We start from the raw sequence: 25,010 nt of genomic DNA, 5'->3' as shown, positions 1-25,010 counted from the left end.
AAAAAATGCTTTTGCTTATCCTCTTTACAAAATGTATAAGTTAGTGACCTGATGCTTTATATAAATATATATATTATTTAGCTTTATTTGCACACTGGTCTTCTACTCTAAGATTGTTAAAGAAGGTACCCACTTTTAATGATGATAATTATATAAAGTCAGCTTGCATTACTCTAATATATATTCGGTATAATTGGTATAATTTGTATTATTTGGCTGCTGCATTGCCCATTTATTTAACTTTCCCTTGCCAGGGAGTGATGGAGAGTTTCCTCGGGACAGCAATGACAGGCTCTGTGTTTTGTCTGTTTGCTGGACAACCTCTTATCATCCTGAGCAGCACCGGTCCTATTCTCATCTTTGAAAAACTTCTCTTTGACTTCAGCAAGTAAGTGAACCATTGCACATCTTATGCTGCAGCACTGAGCGCAATAAATGTCTTCAAATATAATTCCCCTGATCATGTGATTTTAAAGCAATGAGTTTGATTGGCTTAGTGAATGTTGCAAAAAATTTACTTAACTGTATTGAAAAACCTATCACGTGCAAAGAAATGTAATGAAACTTATTCCTTTTAACTTGCATGTGATTGAATGGTAAAGTCAGCATATTCACCAAGGTAACGATCCCTTGCAAAGTGATAATTCACTTTTGTAAAAGAATAACTTAAACTGCTTTGGTAAATTGAACTTCATGATACAAAATGTGAACTTTTATAGGTTCATTTATGAATCAAAACTAATGGACTAGTTGTAACAGTGTATAAAATGGTATAAAAGGCTTGTGATTTAAAATTCATTTGAATTCCATGCCTCTTATGCCTTTTCAGGACAGATAGAATAGGCAAACCCATTAACCTGATCACCAAGCCAAAGACTTTATTTTCAGGTTTGGATAAAGTGTCCTATTGGGGATGTCAACCCCTCTATATGTATCAGTGACCATTAGTAAAGAGTAGGTTGTGGATATCAGGTTGCCAAGCCCATTACTGGAATAAATGGTACCAGTGACCATTGCCAACACAACACAAGGTCAGGAGACATCTTTTCTGGGGACAACTGTGCAAGAGTTACTACTACTTCCGGTTGTTTCTTCTGCACCTAAGGATTTATCCTCCCAATGGTGCTCCATTACCACCCATCGTACTGAATGACCTTTCTAGCTGGGTTTGAATGTTGAAGGTGAAGGTACGTATGTTGACCTAATGAAGACCTATGATCATAAAATAAACATTATATAAAAGGACCTTCTATTTTACATAATGATTTTATTATTCTATTTGTATTAACTTTTTTATACATATTTTATATTTGCCCTCTTCTTCAATCCTGCAATCCTGGCAATAAAGATTGATGCGGGTAACCCACTGCCTCTTGGAATACTTACGTCATATATTCCAGAAGGTTGTGGGCAGCTCCTTCTGTGCAAGCCATGGACTGGCCATTGTGCCATCACGGTAGGGGGGTTCCTCAAATGTAAAAGTGCGCATGTGCAGAGTGAGATGGGTGCTCTGTTGATTACTTTTGAAGACCTTGCGGGAAGAGTTGTCACCCGATCTTGTACATGTGCAGTGCGAGCTCAGGGGACATCATTAAAAACCAAAGTGAAAGAAGCTATAGGAAGATGGCGGCTTGGAACATAACTGGGAAGCCGAGAAAGAAGACAAAGTTAGGACAGCGCTCCATTCTGGGTATCTTGCTTCCCTAGAATGGAGCTCAGATTTACTGGGTGCAGTAAGTACAGGGATCAAAGGCTTTCAGTAGGACTGTGTAGACAATAGACTATCATGGGTGAACCTAGGTGATCCATCAAACCTGGATTTTGGTCTAGTTAATTAATAATTTTAAGTGTTACAAAGTGAAATTAGGACTTAAGCTTTTCTTAAAGTATAACCAATACCCTATTTAATTCTATGACTGTGTTAAAAGTTTGCTTTCAGGAACAATGATATTGACTATATGGAATTCCGTTTGTGGATTGGTCTCCATTCAGCCCTGCAGTGCCTTATTCTAGTGGCCACCGATGCCAGCTTCATTATTAAGTACATTACGCGTTTCACAGAGGAAGGATTCTCCACTCTCATCAGCTTCATTTTCATTTATGACGCTGTTAAGAAGATGATCGGGGCTTTCAAGTATTACCCCATCAATTCCGACTTCAAGCCCGACTACGTGACAACATACCGATGTGAATGCGTGGCACCGGACCCAGGTCAGTGGACCTATTAATCTGCCTCCACCTTGGCCCTGTATGCAAAAATTATTATTAATATGTTGGAGCCTAAAGCAAGCAGTAAAATGTTCAACAATTTTCATACCTGAAGACGGATATTTTGGCTCTGATTACCCAACGTGGCTCCAATCACAATTGTCTACTTTGTTCCCCAGCAACCAATCAAACCTGCATAGAAAAATGAATATTAGGAAATCAAAGCTTGTATCTGATTGGATGCTGGGGAAGTAGATGCACAGTTCTTGCAATGGACACTTTGTTATAGTAGGCCCAGTGCTTGAAAAAAATGAATTCATACAGTGTTTAGTGATATTTTTATATATATTTTTGAGGTCACAGGACAAATAGATGGGAACAAGGAATTACCTTACCTCTGCTATGGCAAATAATTAACAGTAGAAACAAGAGACCCATAGACCTGTTCTGGGTGTTCATGAAAGAATGGGGTTTAAGGGTTGTTACCAGATCATACATTTCGGATACATCATCAAATATTTTAAAAAGGCTATATAGAAAAGGATATCACTAATTGGTTCTTTCTGATGTAAGTTATATTTTACCAACACGTTTCGCAACATAGCTTCCTCAGGGGATATAGGAGATTTAGAAATCACTCAAGTCATATACTGGAGAAGATTAGATATACAGGTAACAATTACTTGTTGCGGAAGCCGCCTTCTTTTTTATCTTCCCTTTCTCTTCTTCATTCTGAACTGATTTTGATTGCTCAAGGGAGTGATCAGGCAAGTGAGAATGCTTATTGCAGAAAGTCATCATCACCTGTCCCTTTCTACAATAAATACGGGCCTGACTGCCAATTTTTAAAGTGGAACTTTAGTTTTGCTGTAATTTTTCCCTCTGCCAAATCTTCTTTTTTTTAAATTATAGTTGCATGAACCATTTGTGGGTGTTATATATTCATCCCCTTTATTCACAAGGGCTGTTTGAATGAAGAGTTGATGTTTTCTTAAAAACATTATAAAAATAATTTTCATGTGTGGTAATGACTTTTTGACATAACTGCAAACCACTGCTGAATATAGTCCATTACCTACCTATGGATGGACATAGGGACTGGGCTGTATCACTTTTAATGTAAAGTATTAAAAAAAAAAACAACAAAGTGAATGAATGGGTTTGAGATGATGAAGATATTAGACAATGTGGATTATCCATATCCTAAGAACGACTATTGTAACTGATATCTGCCACATCTCTTCTTATTCCCTCCATGTCTTTTCTCTAGCTGCTCTTAATCTGTGTAAGTATTTCTACAAACCATTTCAGTTTTTATTCTAACCTTTGAAAAATGTGTTGTGCTGCCTATTTTATATTAATGTATAGACAACTGTGTGATCTATGGAAGGGGAATAGGTAGAAATCTCTGGGCCCTATAGCAAAATTCAAAACAAAAAAGAACTTGCTACTTGTAGAACTTTGGAAGCTTCCGGCACACATGTCCTCATTCTTTGGAACCTTCTGGTACAAATGGTATTCTTTTTGGCAACCTTACTCTCTGCTCTTCCTAGCACATAATGTATGCATTCTCCTTCTTAAGAACCTTCTAGTACACATGTCCTCATTTTTAAGAACCTTCCAACACATATGTTCTTCTTCTAAAGGAACCTTCCAGCACAAATGTCCTCATTCATAGGAGCCTTCTAGCACATATGTCATGACTTTTTGGCATCCTTACTCCTTGCTCTTCCAAGCACATACAGTATTCCACCTCCCCCTTAATTTTTAGGAACCTTCTAGTACACGTCTTCATTTTAAGAACTTTACAGCACACATGCCCTCAATATTAGGAACCTTTCAGCACACATGTCCTCATTCTTTGAAACCTTCCAGCACACATGTCCTCATTCTTAGAAACCTTCCAGCACACATGTCCTCATTCTTAGAAACCTTCCAGCACACATGTCCTCATTCTTAGGAACCTTCCAGTGCTTCCCCCAATATATGTCCTCTTTTGTAAGAACCTTCCAGCACACATGTCCCCATTCTTAGGATCCTTCTAGAACACATATCCTTCACCCTAGAAAACACTCAACCTACATGTCCTCCTTAATACCGACCCTCCAGCACACGTTCTTCCCCTTTGCACCCCATGCCCCAGAGACGTCCTCTGATGAGGAGCACTACAGTAACAGTGAATTTTATCACTTGGGGTGCCCTGGCTCCTTGTGCCACTAGATCTATGGGTAGATTGCATTTTTTTTTCTCCATAGACTAATTGCTATTTAAAGATAAACCAATTTTGGGACATCCAATGGGAAATTTCCTTTGGAGAAGTTGTTATCACCCTACAATGTCAAAAGTGGCTGAGGCATATGTAGCTTGAGTTTTGTTCTTTAATTATTTACACTTTTTGTATTATCCATGTCAGTGTTTCTCAACCAGGGTTCCTGCAGAGGTTTCTAGGGGTTACTTGAGCAATATTTTTGCCCCTCAGGTCAGTTTAAGTGACACCAATGATCTTTTTGGCTATCTGTAAGGGTGACATTCTTCACAACGGCCACCAAGCTCATATACTGTGAGCTGTGGATATAGTAATTATAGTTCCCTCATGTTAAAAAGGATGAGAAACACTGATTTATGTAATGTTACTGTTGTGTATGTATGACATCTTCATGAACCAAATTTCATAATGGTAATTACAAGTTAAGGTGGTATTACATCATACATGTGCGTAGTATATTTTTTACACTTTTATATACCTTTTTTTCTTTAAAGTCTGCTTGTAAAAAAAAACTTCTGAATCAAACCTCTCTTTTTCTCTTAGTGAACACAACTTTTTTCAATGCTTCAGCTATGTTTGCACCAAACAACACTAATACAACTTTGGTAAGTAATGTGCAGCAGATCTGAATGTTTAGTTTTGAGGTCTTGTAAGATATGACCCACGTATACACAGAATAATGATAGCCTTTATGTATCATTGTATAGTATCAGTAGCCACAGGCTGGTCATTCATTGTGTTTTTGTGAAGCTGTGTAGGAGCTTTGTAGGATCATTTACTGTATATACTCATGTATAAACCAATATTTTTTTGTTGGCCTGGAAAAGTCATTAGAAAAAGTGTATTCATTAAAAAGCAAGTGGCCATCATAACCAGCTGAAAAATACAAAGCACTTTAACTGTAAAAAAATTGAAAAAAGATATACAGACTGAGCCTATACAATTTTTCCCTTTTAAATAAATGTTTTAAAAATAACGCATCAATCATTTTAATATAATTGACATTTCTATTGATGATTGCTTTGAATGTTAACGGTGACAACCATTTTTCGTGCTCTAGGTTTATTCTTAAGTCCTGTTTTTTCCTGCATTTTCAGGTAAAAAAATGGACCTTGGTTTATATGTAGATCAGCTTATATTCGAGTATATATAGTATACAGCATTATTTAAACCATTTATAAAAATTTAAATTTCTGCTACCAGGGTTTTGAAATGTTTGCTATTTATATATATATATATCATATGTACTATAAGTATACAACATTTAATAACTAGTAATGCTAGAATTGAGCAAACAGAGGCATATGTTCAATATTTTCATAAACATTATTGGTGCCCATGGGTGTTAAATATGACATAAATATGACATAAATATGAATGCATTTCGTAGAGGGCAATAAAAATGTGATGATCCCTATGGATTCTTCCTCTATCCAGTATATCATGTTTTCACAGGGTGAAATAAAGTTCATGCCAAACACGACCATGCAATGATCTATATGTTCCTGTATATATTAAAACAAATCAATGTGTTATTGAATTGTGCTGCAATTTCCTTTTACTTTCCTTCCACCCTCAAAGCACTTGTTGGTAGACACAGCAGTAGAACTGAATGGTGGGGATAGATGCCAGAAGAGAGGTCTCAGTATTCTCCTTTCATTGCAGACGCTTTATTTATATTTGGTATAATCCCGTTCTTGTATTGACAATATCATGCTGTCCCCTGTAGAACACCCTGAGCTCAGTTTTAATACAGACATAGAGACACCTGATTTGTGAAAAATTCAAGACTGGAGAAGATAGACCAGGTTTGCTGGATCACCCAAGTTCTCCCATGATAGTCTATTTTCTGCAGTCTTGGAGAGCTTTGATAAATCAAGCCCCATGAATGCCAACTTCACAAGTTAATTGCAAATCCCCTAAAAATGGTGTATTACAACAATTGCTAAGGATGGGGGCAGGGGGTCTGAGGGATCAGTAGGGTTCATTAATTTTTTGTTGTGTCCTTTACCACAGCAATTTTGGTAGCAATATAGCAAAATTGACTTGCAAAATTGGCAACTAAATCAGCTTTATGAAAATACGTTTCTCCCTTTTGCCATCCCTAAAAAAAAGTCCTGTGAGGGTCGCCATATGTGTGTGTTGTGTATACTTTTTATATCATTAATGTTATTGGTTTCAAATTAAGTAATAAAATGGAATACTGCAAGCTGCATGAATAGACGGAAAGTCTGGATCCTTTATTTTATGCAAAAAGACACATTGGGCCTGATTTATTAAAACTTTCCAAGGCTGGAGAAAATATACTTTTATCAGAGAAGCTGGGTGATCAAGCAAACCTGGAATGGATCAAGATCAGGGCTGAAAATATTTGCTAACAAATAGCAAATGGCTTTGAAGAAATCCATTCCAGGTTTGCTGGATCACCCAGCTTCATGGATGAAAGTGTATCCTTTCCAGCCTTGGAGACCTTTAATAAATCAGGTTTATTGGGCCTGATTTTTTAAAGCTCTCCAAGACTGTAAAACACTGAACCTGGGTAATCCAGCAAAGCTGGAATGGATTTTTTAAAAGTCATTTGCCATTAGTTGTTCAATGTTCTCAATCCTGGACCAGACCCATTCTAGTTTTGCTGCATCACCCAGGTTCTCCAATGATAGTCTATCTTCCCCAGTCTCGGAGAGCCTAATTAAATCAGGTCCATTGTAAAATGCAGCTGTGACTGCAGGATACATTTAGTTGAATTAGTGCTGTTCTAAAAATATTTTGGTTATTATCTTCTCCACATGTATTCCAAGTACAATGTCATGAATAATACAGCAATGGACTGGAGCCAACTGAGTATGAAAGAATGTCTAAAATACGGCGGCAGCCTGCTGGGAAATTCATGTAATTACGTTCCTGACCTGGCGCTAATGTCCTTCATCCTTTTCTTTGGAACATACTCCATGACGCTAACACTAAAGAAATTCAAGTTCAGCCGATATTTTCCAACCAAGGTAAGCAATATTTGAAAACTGATAGAAACATTCTGCATTATGCAATATAAATTATTTCATTTTATTGATTATTGCTTTGCAGAGAATTAGTTATTGTGTTGACCTTACAAAATCTTTATCCATTTTGCTGACCCTGTTGTGTTACCTGTTTCCTCAGCTACGCACCCTGGTGGCTGATTTTTCCATTGTCTTCGCCATCCTCTTCTTCTGTGGTGTGGATGCATATTTTGAACTGGAGACCCCAAAATTGCATGTTCCTAGTAAAATTAAGGTTGGCCCCTTTGTACTCTTCCTCTGTCCATTTTACTCCTGTCAATCCTTTCCTCTTTACCTGTCAATAATGCATGTCAATTTGTAACGTAGTAGTGTGTAACCCATTTTTAGGGCTTTTTTACGCGTGGTGAGTGGTATACAGCAATTTTTTTGGGACAGTGGTTGTCTGCTCTAACACAACTCGAACAACGGCAAAAAGAAAAATAATGGAAGGGGAAACCTACTATATCCTACTACACCTACTATAACCTACTATATCCAACAAACACAGAGTTGTTTAGCAAAGGTCTACTGTTGCATTTTAATTACAAAGCAGGACATTCCGGTTCTATCAGATGGATGACAGGACACAGAATATCCCAAATTCTGTAAAAAGGATGAACATTTATGGATCTTTGGGTGAAACAACCAGGGTTCCTCCAGAGGTTGCTGGCGGTTCCTTGAGCAATGAGCAGTTTGTGCCTCTCAGGTCAGTTTCGGTGACCCCAATGATCTTTTTGGCTATCTGTAAGAGTGACATTTTTTCCGATGGCAAGCAACATAAGTGGCATTCTTACCCCAACCGCCATGATAATATACTGTAACTTGTGGATATTGTTATTATTGTCAGGTGTATGACTTGAAAATCATTTCCCCATGTTAAAAAGGTTGAGTAATGCTGTTTTACCCTTTAAAACCTTTGTTTAATTGTGTAATAAAATGTAAATAGTGGTTAAAGGGCAGAAAATAATCCAGATTGTGCTATATATTTTGGCAAAATTGTGCATAAATTGCTCAATCTGCTAGTTGTACCAGTCGATATCTTGATAAGTTCTTTCAGACTTGCATCTTCTTGTAGCTACCAAAGCTACAGAAGTTTGCTTTCCATTTCAATCACTGTTAAGCAAAATGAAAACCTCCTTGAGATCTCCAAATTTAGCCTAAATAATCTTTATTGGATGAATTACCAGTAAGCAAATGATCATTCAAATATCCACAAAAATGTGGTGTGTAAACCAACTCTGTAATCATTGGTAATATCTGAGAGCCATAATACGTCTTTGTCCATGCCCACCATTGACAGCTAGGACATGCTGAAGAGTCAGCGGAAATAGCCAACCACAACTTCTTTCAAACATTGCGAAGTGCTAAAAACTTTTCATAAAGGAAAAGCAGCAGGACCTGAATTTTTTTTTAAATAAGTAGAGTTGTGTTACTAGATTTGTAATAAATATGGCTTAGCAAAGTTTTACTTTAGAGGTCATCTTAACATACCAATTTACAATTATATTATTTCTTTCTCAATGCTATTTTTAACTAGTAAGTAAATCAACCATTGCCTCTTTACAATTTGTTGCATGTATTGGTGTAATAGAGGGGTCCCTATAGCTTTTCAGTTATTAGGGAGGAATTTTTTCCCTTGTTAGAGCAAATCGAAGCAGGGTTTTTTTTGCCTTCCTCTGGGTCAGCTTATGTCTATAGAGTTTTATATCTGGGATATGTTTATTTCCCTAGTGGTTGAACTTGATGGAGTTATGTCTTTTTTTAACCTATGTAACTTTGAAGCATTGACCCAAAAACTTGAATGCAAAGATATCAAGGAAAAATATTTGATACTTTTTTCAACTTGGTCTGCCATATGATCTACTAACTGTCTCTAAACTATTCTTCTTCCTTTTCTCTTGTTCATGCTGCTTTCTTAAGCTTCGTAAACTAATTAGTGACTTCTCAATCTTCGTATCTATTCTGATCTTTGTTGGTCTGGACATGCTGTCTGGATTAAATACTCCTAAACTACAAGTGCCTACTGAGTTCAAGGTAAAAACACATTCACCTGGTAATGAAAAGAGATGCATGCTAATGGGTGATGTGTGTTATCCCATTTGGATACACATTGGGTCTGTTTCGATAAGGTGAAGCTAGACTATCTTCGGAGAAACTGGGTGATCCACCATACCTGTAATGGATTGAAAACATTTTTCCACTAATAGCAAATTATTGTTAAGAAATCCATTCCAGGTTTGTTAGATCACCCAGGTTCTGCTACAATAGTCTATGTTTACCAGTCTAGGGGAGCTTTAATAAATCAGGCCCATTATCTTCTTTAGATCCACCATCACTCAACTTTTATCTATAAAATACTTTATACAGTATACACTGCTTTGTAAACAAAGAATAAAATATTACCATATGCCATTTTGGTCATTTTTTAACATATGCTACCCTATAAAATGGGAATGCTTAGCTATATCAGAATTTTTGAACACATAAAGAGGCAAAATACAATTTTTAAAAAATTAAAGCTTCCAACAAATAATAGGATCTAATAACTTGGATGAGAAAGTCAGACTTTTCCCTTCTTTCTCATGAACCTCTAATTACCCAACATGCACACCAACTTCTCTATTATTACATATGAAGGAATGCTGTATAGCACCAGGATATTTCTACTCATTTTATATTTCCAGCTGAAAAGTTTATAAAATAAAACAATATTTTTCAATTCAGCTAACTTCATGCAACACAAACATAGATATTGGTTTGCCTTAAACAGAATGCTATTGCAAAACATTCATCCACATGGTAATATTTTAATGTAAAAAGTTATTTTAACTCATTTAAGTTCCTAATATCTTTGGAGGGCTACCATGGCCTCTATTCTACAGTCATTATAAATTATTAAATGACAGCTTATTCCATCATATGATTGTTTATTCTATGAAGAAAGACAAGTAGAATGGTTCCTATCAAAAATAGTGTTAATCCTTATACTGTATGTATGAGTTGACCAAGTTCTTGATCACCAGTTGAATGATCAGCACAATGGGGCATACAACTAAACTGTACTATATTACCTCCTTTCTTTTATACCTTTCTTGTTGACTTCATTTTAACAAAAGGTTCTGTATTCTTCTTCCACCAGCCTACACGTCCAGACCGAGGTTGGTTTGTTTTCCCATTTGGTAAGAATCCTTGGTGGATCTATTTAGCCAGTGCGTTACCAGCTCTGTTGGTGACCATCCTGATCTTCATGGATGAACAGATCACTGCAGTTATAGTCAACAGAAAGGAGCACAAGTTGAGGGTACGCACTTTTGATTACATTACCTTAATTTTATTAAAGTGTCTTTATGATTTAGTAAGCTGTAAAACAAAAGTTTCTCTTTTTTTAGAAAGCCAGTGGGTATCATTTGGATCTCTTCTGGGTAGGCATTCTGATGGCTGTTTGCTCATTTATGGGTCTACCTTGGTATGTCGCAGCCACTGTGATCTCCATCGCTCATATTGACAGCTTGAAAATGGAGACAGAGACCAGTGCACCTGGAGAACAGCCTCAGTTTTTAGGAGTGAGGTGGGTCAGTAACAGAATGATATGTTAAACACATTGCTTTTTCTGTCCTAGGCTTAATATTTTCCTGTGAACTACCTGATGCCTATGACCTAGGGCAGGGTTTATAAACCAGGGTCCTCCAGAGTTTGCTGGGGGTTTCTTGAGCAATGAGAAATTTGTGCCTCCCAGGTCAGTTTAAGTGACAAAAATAATCTTTTTGGCTATCTGTAAGGGTGACATTCTTCCCAAAGGCCAGCAATGTAAGAGGCATTCTTCAAATGGATTATTACCCTAAGATGATGTTAGCTGTGGATATAGTAACTATAGCATGGGTTCTCTGAAGACCTGAAAGTTTTTTTTAAAGGATTTTCCCATGTTAAAAAGGTTGAGAACACTGATCTAGGGGAACTCCTTAGTGGGTGAATGTCTTTTTTTAGTCTTGGTCCATAATGTGTATGGATGCAAGGTGCCAAATGTCCCTTATTTATCAATGCATCCCCCCATTATGTCAGGAAAGTTATGTTCCATATTCCAATAACCATTGTCCATAGGACCAGCCTTATCTGTTACAAACTGTTCCACCAATGCCCAACCTACCTCTACAACTCACCATGTTAGGATGCTAGGTTGCTCCTCTTTTTAGGCTGAGACTATTCTGTTTATATGCATAATCCACCAACCAGGAACTAATTTATATATCTATGAAAGTAATCCTGGTTCCGAGGTAATGCCCTGCAACTACATGCCAGTCAAAATATCCTTATCTTAGGGTCTGTTAAAAAAATATGACTTCTGCGGAAAAAGAATTCTGACTTCTGAATTGTTTTTTACAAATAAGATTAGGGACATTCAATTAAATAGGCTAATTCCAAAACCTCATCAAAAGCAGCTATGAAAACGTTGAATCTAGGTTACTGGGCATTTTTTTGCTTAGGAACCTTTGGTGGACACTAATAGAAAGGAGAGCTGTCATAGTTAAGGAAATAATTTTTGCACATCGGTCTTCTGATTTAGCGAAGAGATACTGTCATATGGCAGCCAAGGAAAGCAAGAGATATTAAGGAGGGGAAGGTTCATGCATAAAGTTTGGTTAACTATTTGAAAAACATTATTGAGAAAGCCTAAGGATTTTGCAAATAGTTTCATGCCTTGAGAAAAAGACTGGAATCTTACTTGTGCAAAGCAAAAGAACTGTTAAATATTACTGTGAATATTCGTTGGATGGAGCACAATAGGAAAATCACAAATCTAGTAAACGTGCCCTCATACCAATAGTTACTAAAGTATTTTAATGTCCTCAATGTGGCAATGCTGCAGGAATATAAACTACAAAATGAGTAATGGTATTTGGATTTGGAATTGGATGGTCCAGCTTACATTTGCTTCATGAATTCAGAAAAGACACATTAATGCTTTGTAAGCAATGGGGCTGCTTTTGGACTCCCAAGGATTTTCACAGTATTAGTCGAGCACAACATAATGACTAGACGAACAAGGCTGCATATGCACATTATAGAAACAAGATCTATCTGAAGGAATACAAGGTTTACTGCTTTTGACATGGTGAAGGTAAGAAGTTAGTCCAGAAGAACCTCTGAAGATTCTTGATTAAATGCTATTGATACCCGCTGGTGTTATAGGGGAGTCAAATTCAAAGACCTAGACCACATCGGAAGGATTATATTTCCTGGTCTGGAAGTCTCTCACCAAGAGGTGACATTGAAGCCCATGGATTGACCTCATCCTCCTTTTGTCTGTGCAAAACAAAGCAAATCAAAATGATGATCCAGGCTATCTTAAATTATATGTCTCATTAAATTGTCTTTAACCACAAGTTAATTTTTGTATATAGCATTTTATAGGACATAAGCTCTCTGGTTTTTGATGTATCATTGGTTATTGTGGGTTGTGGGCCAACACCACCATGTGTTCTATAAAAAAAAATCGATATCATGAGGTGCAATAAAGTTTACTTATAATCAGCTTAAGATAAATGTATTTAAATTGTTTTTTTTTTATCATTTTACCAGAGAACAAAGAGTAACAGGGATTATAGTGTTTGTCCTTACTGGAATTTCAGTTTTCCTTGCTCCTGTACTAAAGGTAAGTTATATACCGGATAACTTTTCTTTACAATAATTTTAATAAGTATAGCACATCTATTCCATGTGGAAGTTTTATATTATTAATCTTTTCAATATTTATTAGGGCAATACATATTAGAGTTTTTTTAGAACCACATACAAACCAACAACTTCACCTTTAATCAATTTCAAGCTGTTAAATCACCAAAAGATCATTGTTTTTTATTGGCTACTACACCTATAGAGATGAGTATTTTTTGCTAATAGTGTGCCAAATGCAAAAGGCAAAAGTTCAAATATTGTAAAATTAGAATGCAAGGAAAGCAGACTGACAATTATTTAAGCAGTGGCTGCATTGGGCTGGTAAATGGCATTGTTGTATCATTACTTTGGTGAGTAAGAGGTGACAAGATAGATCATGTTGCCATCAAGGAGAGCTTGCAGTGTAATAGGAAAAATACTTCAATCGGAAGAAATGCTTGTAAGATGCAGCTGGAAATGCAGATAACACAGGAATGGTTATTTACATAACAATTCTTGCAAAAAAATTCTGATCATGCTGGAGAAATGGTAAATATGATAATATTCATGGTGCATGTAACAGCCTATTTAATGCCAACAGAATTTGTTTTGCTCCGTATACAAAGTAATATAAACAACTATATGCCTAATGTCACACCTTCTCCTCGCTAAAAAGCCAGCGTCTCTCTCCTGAGCATGCAGGCAGTTGTGACCCTGGGCGCGCCTGCTCTTCCAAGTTATATCAGTATCACCCCTCCTGCCAGGCAATCAGGCCAATAGCCACTTAATTGCCTTTGGCTATTTAGCTGGCTCTGACACATCTCTTAGCCTTTGTGCAACTTGTCTCCACTAGTGCCTAGCCCCCTAGCTCTGCTTAGGATTTCCAGTGCTTTCCCTGTCCAGCTCCTGTGTTGACCCCTTGTCACTCAGCTTGTTGTTCCCTTGTCTGTACCCTTGTTCTGTTCCAGTGTTCCCCTGTGACTGCAGTGACCTCCATGTCACCCGAGCCTCCTGTGTCACCTGTGTTCCCCTGTGCCTTCAGTGACCCCCCTGTACCGGAGTCTATTCTTTGGGTTCCTAGTATTCGCCTGTTTTTTTTTTTCCTGACTACGCTTGTCTGCTGCCTGCCTCGACCCCAGCCTTCCTTTACTAACTCCTGCTTGCTGATTTGGTACTACACGTTGTCCTCCCCACCCTGATGTGCCCAAGGACTACAACCTTGCAGCAACCTGCAGCACAACATCCTCACCACTAGAGGCTCTGGAAAAGAAAAGGGCTGCTGTTTAGATCTTGCAACCTGGCCCTTCTCAGGGTTCAAACCACTATTGTGCAAGCCATAGTGCACCCTAGAGACTCCATATCTCTAAGTATGACACCGAACAACTAATATAAACTACTTATACAAAGTAATATAAACAAGTTTTTTAGATCTGTTGTATCTTCAAAAGGGGAAAATGCTTTGGTTATCTTTCTAATTACACATAAAAAAAACTGGTGGCTACAGGCTTTTTTATTAAAACTCATTGGGGTCTTTGTGGGTTTCATATATTGTAAATAAAGTGTTCCCCAGAAAGTAAACGTAAAAATAGGCTTTGGAACTATTAATACTACTAATGAAAACTTGTAATAAAGATGGACCTTAATGTAGTCAGTGGGGCACATAAATATAAAAATGATTCATAATTGTATGATATCTCCATAATATGAAACATACCATAGTTAGGCTTAGTTCATACTGGTTATGGTTTGATTCATAGCAATGTGTTAGTATACACATAATTTGTTTGGGGGAAACGCAGGTGAGGATGGTCAGAAAACAACTACATGTAGAATCTGGTGGTGAAAAAGTCAACAACTACATGGCCAGGTGGTTAAGGGTATTAGCTTATCAAATACAGGAAAAACAGTATATACTATGCTGTAAATTATAACAAGTCTGATAGAATAATAGATTCTTATAATGGATATGGAGACTATAACGATAATAGCGCCATTGGCCTATGAGAGTAAAAGATACAAACTTTTCATCATGGTGATGATAGTAAAATTCAGTGGATATTTCTGCTAGTTGTATAAAACCTTAAAACATATGTCAATTCACAGTAGCATACTGACTTTTTTATGTTATTTTTTAGTATATTCCAATGCCTGTTTTATATGGAATTTTTCTGTACATGGGTGTCGCATCGCTCAATGGAATTCAGGTAAGTCTCGACCTATTTATAAGAATATTAATATTCTTCTCTAGCATGAAATGATGATAGTTTGTCGGTTCTGTTGGTCACACAATCTGACTGCAGTGGTTTATTGTAATATTCCAGGGTAAGATTAGCGAAAAAGGTCATAAGGTTCAATCAGCGGACATCAAAATACACCCATCTGTTTTCAGAAATGGGGTAAAAAGCCTTTGCATTGTATTTATTTCATGAACAGAAAATACAATTTGCATCACTGTTTGGTGTTTCCAAAATAATAATCCATCTATTACAATTATCAATTTCTTAGCATTGTTTTAAAATTAAACTCACACTTTGTGAAAGGGACACTACCAGACCCATTTTGCCTTCTCCCCCAATCTGGAGACCTTCCTGGCTCTCCCATTACACAGGCTTCTTCAGCCTTTTTGCACGCAGCCCTCAGACAGGCCACCACATAGACCCCAACACAGACCCCCACACAGACCCCCCCACACAGACCTCACACACAGACCCCCCACACAGACCCCACAGAGAACCCCAAACAGGTCTTCTCCCTAAGCCACACCTGGCATTAGGCTGCAACTCCACCTCTCAATCTGAAATGCAGATCACCATCTATTTATATTAGGCAGGTGATGCAGACTCACCTGGGAGATGGATGGTTTGTTTGGCCCACTGACTCCTTCCAATACACTCCAGATCTAGAGTCCTGCACTGTCCTCTAATTCAACTTCGCCCCTGGGTCGCAATCTTTTGCCTTTTTTTTTCTTCTTTAAGCTACGTTGCCTCTTTTTTTCCTTTTTACAGCAGGCTACTTCATCTGATCTCGTGCCCGCGCAGTGCAAGATCAGGTGATTTAGCCTGCTGTAAATGGGTATAAAAAAGTGGCAATCTCACTGTGCATGCGTGAGATCGTAATTTTTTTCTCATTACAGGAAAAAGCCAGAAGCCTCCTGGGATGCGTGACATGAATATTCCAGGAGGCTCTGCGCTCCCATTCTGTCTTTACTGCCACAACGTTAAAGACAAAAGGGGAGGGACTGTACACTTTGTTTTTTTAAAAAAAAAGGGTTTAAATAAATAAAATTATCATTTTTTTACTTTACATAAAGGTTTATCCACACTTTTGTGTAAAGTAAAGATTTTGGTGATAGGTTGACTTTAAAGCTCAACATCCCAGTATTATTTTGTAAGTAGTTCACCTTAACCCACTCACCATGGGATTAATGAAAAATGAAGGTCCAATATTAGAATGGGAGGTTGTGGAATCACCGTTATAAGAATAGAACAAGTACATTGAATGTATCCGACCACTGCTTGCTAAATCAGCCACAAGATGTCAATGTTTATCAAGTTTTGGAATAAGAATATTATGCAGAGTATGAGATGTATCATCAGTTGTTTCGGGGTTTATAATACTATAATATATATGAGTATATTGTATGTATGTAACCAGTATGTGCCTTCTTTTTGTTTGGTTTATCTTGTGTAAATAACTCTATTCACATGCCAAGTAAAAGATGCCAGTATAAGCATCCTCAAGAAAGCAGGGTTTGGCAAAGTTTTGCCATTGGAGGTCGTAGGAAAGGTGACATTGAAATGGTGTTTGGTGTTTCGGTCACAAGCACCAAACATTGATAATGAATCATTGAAAAAAACAATAAGACTTTGCCATGCTATTCTATTTCTCTTTTGTAAAGAAAACTATATGCATTGTATGCCGTGACATGACCACACAGGTGTAATATATATATTCTTTTATTAATTTTATTCTGTTATAAATCTCTCCTCCTCAGATGCTTCAGATGCTTCTTTCAACTTCTTTAGCCAAAATAGCCCTTTATTTAGCCCCATTATTTATTTTTGAATTACAATTTAAATAATACCTGATGGACTACAGAACTCCAGCCCACTTTTGTCCCAACAAATATAAACTAATTTATTTATTACCCAGCAACACAATACTACTTTATTGACCTCCAAAATCATCAGCATACTGGACCTAATTATTTAGAGGTCTCAAAGACTGGAGGAGTTGGACTATCTTGGGAGAACCTGGGTGGGTCCAGGATTGAAAACATTTAACTAATAACATTACACAAAAAAATGCTGCAGTCCTCCGGTTACAAAAATACCTGAGTATGCCAGGTTCTCTGATCGGGTGGCAACGATGCTGCACTGTTTTTAATTAGAAGCAGAGTTGCCACCCACATGTAGACTCTGTCTTCTTGCTCTACACTGGGAGGGGAAGTTGTTGCAGGGCTTGGCTATCAGCATTGCCACTGCCAATTCACAAGTCAATCAGCACCTGGCCACACCCAGCCTTTGTTGCTGAACCCGTCCCTTTGTGATCTGCAGTGCCTGGAAGGAGGAGCATGTGGGTAGATAGATAGATAGATAGATAGATAGATAGATAGATAGATAGATAGTAGGTAGTGAAAGAAGAGTAGCAATGAGACAAGATGAATCAAATCCAATGAAATAGTTATTAAGCACTATTGCTATCCTCAAAAATATTTGAGAAAGTCCTCCTAATTGACATTCCTATTAATCCATGCTGCATAGATTGCATTATAGCATCCTTTGCAGCTTCATTGGAGGCCTTTACTTTGCTGTCCCATGTTTCTATACTTTGTAACCGCTTGATCCAATATGGTGGATCAGGGAAAATAATGTTTTGGTATTGTACACTGATCAATTTCTGCACCATTTTTTTTTCCATGATCTGCACACACCCAAGGTAACTGGACAATATAGGGGTTAACACCAGAATACCTACCAGGTGACGTGCTCAATGGCACTTTTATGGAACACTTTTCCACATAATTCCCATAGGAAAACATGTGTCTTCCTACACATGTAAATTAGGTAAATGTCACCCATGTGGACAGGAGAATTCTCAGTTCGATTTGGCAATAAAACCATCTCAGATATTAAAGGGAAAACTCTCCCCAGCTCCATTCCCCCGGACGCACCCTCGGGCACTTTTCATTGACCACCCAGCTGTTTTTGGGTGGGTACTAAAAATTTGGTGCCGCCACCTACCTGCAGCTTCTTCCGACCCAGCTTTAAAAAAATTGCAGAGAATACTGTAGTTTCATTTCAATTATTGTGGCTAAAAAAGCAAAAAAAAAATATTCTTATTACTAATTTATTATTCTTGTGTTCTTTAGTTTTGGGATCGCTGTAAACTTTTCCTGATGCCGGCAAAGCATCAGCCTGACTATGCATATCTCCGACACGTCCCCCTACGTCGGGTTCATTTGTTCACCGTTGTTCAAATTGTCTGCCTGACAGTGCTGTGGGTACTCAAATCTACTGTGGCTGCCATCATATTCCCCGTCATGGTAAGAAGAATTTAAACTGTTATTAATATTGTATAGAAAGAAACATGGATTGTTATATACTCTTAGATTGCAAGCTCCTCTGGTCAAGGTCCTCTCCTCCTCCTGTGTCATTATCTGTATCTGTCTGTCATTTGCAACCCCTATTTATTGTACATCGCTTAATATTATTATTATTATTATTATTAATAATAATAATAATAAAAATATTTGTAATATCAGTATGAATTGTGCTTGTAGTAATGAAATATAATCAAGTTGATAGACACAAAAGTCACAATAAAAATGTAAGGGAAATAATTAAAGCTAAATTTAAAGCCGATATAAAAGACACAAATGCAACAATAAAACATTTCTTTATTTGACCCATTATTAGCTTCTTGCAGGGTAAATTAATAGTACAAAGAACTGATCAGTTTATGTGCTGAGAAGAATCATTGTGAAAGGATAGAGCAGAGTGATAAAGAGAATAGATCATCACTGTGCTGCTTCTTCTTTACCTGTCTGGTTACTGGCTGGTGGAGAACCCATGATGCCTTGGGCTCAGGGGAAAGCTGCCAAGAATTACTGATCATCAGACTGAGCACATGTAGTGGCTTCCTGGGGTGAGACACTACATGTAACATATCACCGAAAAAAGAATGAATGGGGGCAGCAATGAGCGGTTCAGTACTGCTTACTGCATATGTGCTAGTTCTTGTTCTTTAATACCAGCTCAGCACTGCAGCCAGCCACCAGGAGCTTCATGGAAATGCTTGTTCTTGCCACAGATCTGAACCTAGCCTAAGGCTTCTTCTTCAGTTCACCAAGACCCAAGAGAGTTTGAATCAGAAATGAAATTAAACTCTGGTACCATAAGAACTTTCATTGGAAAGTTTTTGCATCTTAGTCATTATACCACATTGGTGGGTGCATGCATCATCAAACTGCATTGGTGAGCGAATACATCATCATCATCCTGCATGGTGGGTTCATGCATCATCCTACTGCATTGGTGAGAGCATGCATCATCATCCTGCATGGTGGGTGCATGTATCATCATACTGCATTGGTGAGAGCACACATCATCATACTGCATGTTGGTTGAATGTATCATCGTCCTGCATTGGTGGATGCATGCATTATCATAGTGCATTGAAGAGTACAAACATTATCATAGTGCATTGGTGGGTGCATGCATCATCATAGTGCATTGGTGGGTGGTTGCATGCATCATCATACTGCATTATGAGTGCATGCATCATCATATTGCATTGGTGGGCGCATGCATCATCATACTGCATTGATCCGTATATACATTATCATATTGCATTGGTGGGGGCATACAATATCATACTGCATTGGTGGGTGCATGCATGGTCCCACTGCATGGTGGTAGCACTCATAACCTTGTAGCACTAGGGTCACAGGTTTGAATCTTAAGCTGGGTACACACGTGCAATAATTGTCGTTGGAAAGTATCTTTCACGATCCTTTCCAATGACAGCACTGAACGATGCATGAACAAGCATTGTACATACAGCACCGTTCTGCTCTATGGAAAGGGGAGGGGGAGAACGACGGAGCGGCACCCTGCTGCACATCCTCCCCCTTCGCTTATATTAAGATCGTTCGTCGTCCATCGTCCGTGGATCCACCAGGACGGTCGTTCAGACGACGGGCGCTGTACACACGCCAGATTCTGAACCGATGTCGGCCCTGAGCCAATTATCAGACAAGAATCATTGCAAGTGTGTATGTAGCCTTAGTCAGACCTGATCTGCATTCTGTTTGTTTGGGTTTACAACCACATTCTAAAATGCATGTCAGGTTTATTGGCTTCACACTGTGTGTGAAAAAACTGTGTTAATGACATATGACTGTGATAGCGATGACTATGGATATATTGTAAAAGGATGGTTAGTGATCTGACTATGGACTTTGTAAAGTTTGCTGCGTAATATGTTGGCGCTATATAAATACAGATAATAATAATCCATTAATGATTGTGTGTAGACTTCTATCTGTCCCAGCAACCACTATGACCCTTCTGTACTTGAAGAATGACAGGTGTATACACCCCAACAGATTGGGGGCAGCAACAATGTTATCTGGTTATATTTACAGATCTGTCGTAATACTGGATGAGGTTTGCTTAGCGATCTTCATTGATAACAAGCAAACAGAGAAGCAATTACTCTTAGTACTAAATGTGTTGACTTTATTCGGGCAACCTTGACATTTGCTCTTTGCAGATCCTCGGCCTGATGATGGTGAGGAAGATGCTGGACTGGGTGTTTAGCCAGCATGATCTTGCTTGGTTAGATGACATCTTACCAGAAAAAGATAAGAAGAAGCAAGAAGACAAGAACAAGAAGAAGAAAGGAAAAGAAGAAGTGGATAGTGACGAGGTAACATGTTGAAACCTGGCAATAGTGACGTAATAATGGTCTGGGAGTTCATCCAGATTCCAGACTGGACTTGATCTAGTTTGAGCCAGTTCCAAACTGGTTTCAGGCTTTTTGTGAGTCTGGTATCTGTTTAAACTGATCAGTAATTCATCTACATCCCTGCAAACATTCCAGCTTTGTAAACATTTCTCTGCATTTAGGACATCCATCTAATTTTGGGCTAATTTTTTTGGGCTTTAGTAAGCGTTTTTACCGTCTGCAAACGCTTACAAAAGCCTTGTAAAAAATAAAAGTTAAATGAAACCGAATGGGTTTGTTTTTTTCTGCAGGCTTTGAGTTTTTTAGTAGTTGTTCTAGAGCTCCATGTAGGTTTGAGGGTCAGTTTGCCATCCAAAGCCTCCATAGACTTCCATTTAATTGCTTATAAAATCTTGTGCAGGAGTTTATATATTATATATATATATTTAATACAGATTATATGTACCTTTATATCCAGGGAATTGCTTGCTAAACAGAAAAAGAAACACAGCTTCTCACTGAAGATTGTATAATAAAGAGACCATTCCATATGGGTGGGTTGATTAGACACATAAAGTTATATAATACAACACAAAAATATATGGCTAATTTTAAGGAATAGGATTCTTTTTGGATGGCCTAATGTTGGGTTGAATCTTAAAAATCATTTACCTGTCTTTTTTCACTGTTCTTTAGATGGCCAAATAGAATGGGGTGTAGGGTTATTGTGTAATAGCACTGATGTTTATTGGAATGAACTGACCTATTTTTATAATGTACGGTTAATAGAAAAGTCCTAATAGGGCATTATTATTTGTTCTTTTTTTTCTTTTTGTGTATAATGTGTAACTTTCTATTTGTCTATTTGTTTAAAATGTATTAAAAATGATTGCAATATAGAAAAAAACACATCTTTTTTAAAAAGCCAGAACAAATGCCTATAAAACCCTTTAGCGTAGAGTTTCTCTACCAGGGTTCCTCCAGAGGTTGCTGGGGGTTCCTGGAGCAATGAGCAGTTTGCACCTCTCAGGTCAGTTTAGGTGACACCAATTAACTTTTTGGCTATCTGTAAGGGTGACATTCTTCCCAATGGTCAGCAATGTAAGCGGAATTCTTCCATGTTTTTCAGAAGAAGTTCTGAACATACCCTAAAAGTCAGTCTTTAACCAATTTATCTTTAAAAGGGGGTACTTAATGGGAAATGTCAATCAGATAAAAGATTTTTGATCACAGCTTTTATAACACTGCATTTATGAACATTCAATTGTTTAATATTATTATTATTTATATAGCAGCATCATATTACGCAGCGCCGTACAAAGTCCATAGTCATGTCACTAGCTGTCCCTCCAAGGAGCTCACAATCTAATGTCCCTACCATAGTCATATAATGCAGTCTAAGGACACTTTTCAGGGGAAGCCAATTAACCCAACTGCAGTAACCGAAGTACACAGTAGAAATCCATGCAAACATGGGGAGAAACTGCAAACTCCATGCAGAAAACGTCCTGGACAAAATTTGAACCTGGGACCCAGAGCTGCAAAGGTCAGACTGCTAACCACTGAGCCACCATGCTGCCTATGGTGACAATCACTGATGATTGATTATCTTTGGCCACCAGAAACACCTTTCATATGAATGTACTGATTCCCATGTTTTCCTGTTGCAATTGCTTTTTAAAAAATATTATCAGTAAAAAATGAAAAAACACCCTTGTTTCACATGTTACAACTGATTTGCTAAAGGAATTAAGGCTGAGCACTCACCAAGTTGATTTATCAAATTGCAATAAGCAATTAGCTTAACATAAAAGTTGTGATAGTTCACTTTGCAAAGAATATCCTATTACATTCAAGAAAATGTTCTTGCAGGTTTTCTGTTTGTTTGCGTTTGGATAGTTGAAGTCAGCAGAGCTTAATTTCACTTACTAAGCTAAATAAAATATCTATAGCAAAGTTATAATTCACTTTGCTATGTAAACAACCCATTGTATATTTCTTTAGTCAGTCAACCCTATTTGTATTTTTGTACCTGATCAAATCAGAAGTCAATCAGAAAAAATTAAAGTGAAACTAAACATTTAAAAGTTAGATTACTATGCAATTGCAACCCTTTTGCAACTGTTTCATCCCAACTTAGAATTACATAAAAAAACAGCAAGAACAAGCACAATGGGACTTTTAAGGCAAAAACATCCCAATAATGTATCAATAATCTAAATAAAACAGTAATTTATTTATACATGCATTACGATAAAAACATTTAAGAGCAATATACAAACAATCTCAATTATTATTTGTTTGACTCGTTTTGTATACTATGTCCACTTCCTAGGGGACCAAATTGAGATAGCAAATATAAAATATAGATTAGATATATAGATGTAGGTCTTCTATAATCGTATCAACCCATTCAAAGCCTGCAATTCCTGTTTTCAGTAAGAACGTGTATCAGGAACTTCACAGAATGCCATTTGTTAAAAATTCCCCAAATTTCTGAATTAGATCATTACAATTACTGTTTTAAAATTTTAAAACACCAATAAAATGGCACGGGTACCAGTGTATGCCTCTAGCTCAGAGGATCAAAATGACCAGTGTACAATGTTTGTTTGATCTTCTGAGCCAGAATACATTCAGCTTAGTGTGCATTTCAGAAAAGACTGCAAACAGACAGAAATGGACATTTCCCCCCCTTACTGAGATAACCAACTTGCCCAGGCCACGCTATAGGCAACCATGCCAGCCATGTTGATGCAGAAAGGCGTAATTTCTGTATTTGGTTTTCAGTGCCAGCATATATTGTTTGAATAAAACAGAAAATGTTTTTCCTATCAATACTGATAATATGCTTGATAGAAAGTGTACAATTTTCTATTGCAGGATCGAGCTGGCCACCCTGGAGCTGTGCATTCAGATTCCTCTGCCAATGGGTCAGATATGGACCGCAGGTTTGTGTAAAGTTTTAACAAGCAATATATGGATTTTAAAGGTTTCTAAATACAATAATTTGGTATGTTTGTGAAAGGGCAATCTGTATATTAAAGTAACTCACAATGTATATATTTTATGGTGCCTGGGGTGCAAATGCACAATGTTGAAGATGGAGGGGGTGCTGTCCAAAGAACAGGAAGAATTTGATTGAAGTAATCCTTAAACATGTATGATTATGTAACAAGATTGCTTTGCTACAGTGGTTTCTTCAGACAGGTTGGAAGTGTTGACCCCCTCGGTAGTAGCCTACCCTGGTGGGATACACTTAGACCATGGGCTCTTATTTATAGTTACACCCTTGAGGCAAGGATACCTTGTTGGTATATGATCCCTTGGTAACGTGAAACCTCTGGTAGTGATATATTAGCTTTCAATGCTGAAAGATTGCTGCTGGTAGTTTTCAGACATTTCCCCACCACTTTGTATGACCTCCAAGCCTCTGTAACCCTTGCCCAAACTAACCCTCCCTGTAACTCCAACCCCCACACTAATCCTCTCTATATATATATACATATTGTTCACACTGACTGTTCCTGTAAGCCCCAACCTCAAATATCCATCCTTGTAACCCCAACCCTTAAACAAACTCACCATGTAAATCCAACTCTCAATTTAACCCTCCTTGTAACTTAGACCCTCATGCTAACCCAATGTTTAAATTCCAACCCTTACACAAACACTCCCTGTAACCTCAGTCCTCAAAAAGCTTTACTGATTAATCAAAGCTTTACGTCTGTCCTACTAGTAAACCCCAACACTACTCCTCTAATAATACCCATTCTTGTAACTCAAACCCTCACACCAACTCTATGTTTAAATTCCAACCCTTACACTAATACTGCTTGTGACCCCCAACCCTCACACTAAACTTTACTGTAAATCCAAACTTTACATTTCTCCCACTA

The 25,010-nt window shown here is 37.6% G+C and overlaps 1 protein-coding gene across 4 annotated transcripts in view; it reads left to right on the top strand.

Annotated features, from left to right (window-relative positions):
• SLC4A5 (solute carrier family 4 member 5) overlaps positions 1 to 25,010 on the top strand; it is an 81,539-nt gene that overhangs the window by 47,498 nt on the left and 9,031 nt on the right. For 2 of the 4 annotated variants that reach the window (XM_072402786.1, XM_072402789.1), the window contains 12 exons: positions 255 to 388; positions 1,940 to 2,211; positions 5,018 to 5,079; positions 7,273 to 7,473; positions 9,430 to 9,543; positions 10,649 to 10,810; positions 10,899 to 11,077; positions 13,087 to 13,159; positions 15,297 to 15,365; positions 18,533 to 18,706; positions 20,938 to 21,093; positions 23,995 to 24,062. In XM_072402786.1, the coding sequence (XP_072258887.1) occupies positions 255 to 388; positions 1,940 to 2,211; positions 5,018 to 5,079; positions 7,273 to 7,473; positions 9,430 to 9,543; positions 10,649 to 10,810; positions 10,899 to 11,077; positions 13,087 to 13,159; positions 15,297 to 15,365; positions 18,533 to 18,706; positions 20,938 to 21,093; positions 23,995 to 24,062 (1,664 nt within the window). Of the gene's footprint in view, positions 1 to 254; positions 389 to 1,939; positions 2,212 to 5,017; positions 5,080 to 7,272; positions 7,474 to 7,630; positions 7,745 to 9,429; positions 9,544 to 10,648; positions 10,811 to 10,898; positions 11,078 to 13,086; positions 13,160 to 15,296; positions 15,366 to 18,532; positions 18,707 to 20,937; positions 21,094 to 23,994; positions 24,063 to 25,010 lie in introns of all 4 variants that reach the window. The other 2 variants (XM_072402787.1, XM_072402788.1) reach the window with 2 other exon arrangements.

This window comes from Pyxicephalus adspersus, chromosome 2 (assembly GCF_032062135.1).
Source record: "Pyxicephalus adspersus chromosome 2, UCB_Pads_2.0, whole genome shotgun sequence".
Taxonomy (NCBI): Eukaryota; Metazoa; Chordata; class Amphibia; order Anura; family Pyxicephalidae; genus Pyxicephalus; species Pyxicephalus adspersus.
This window is presented reverse-complemented; position numbering and strand designations above follow the sequence as displayed.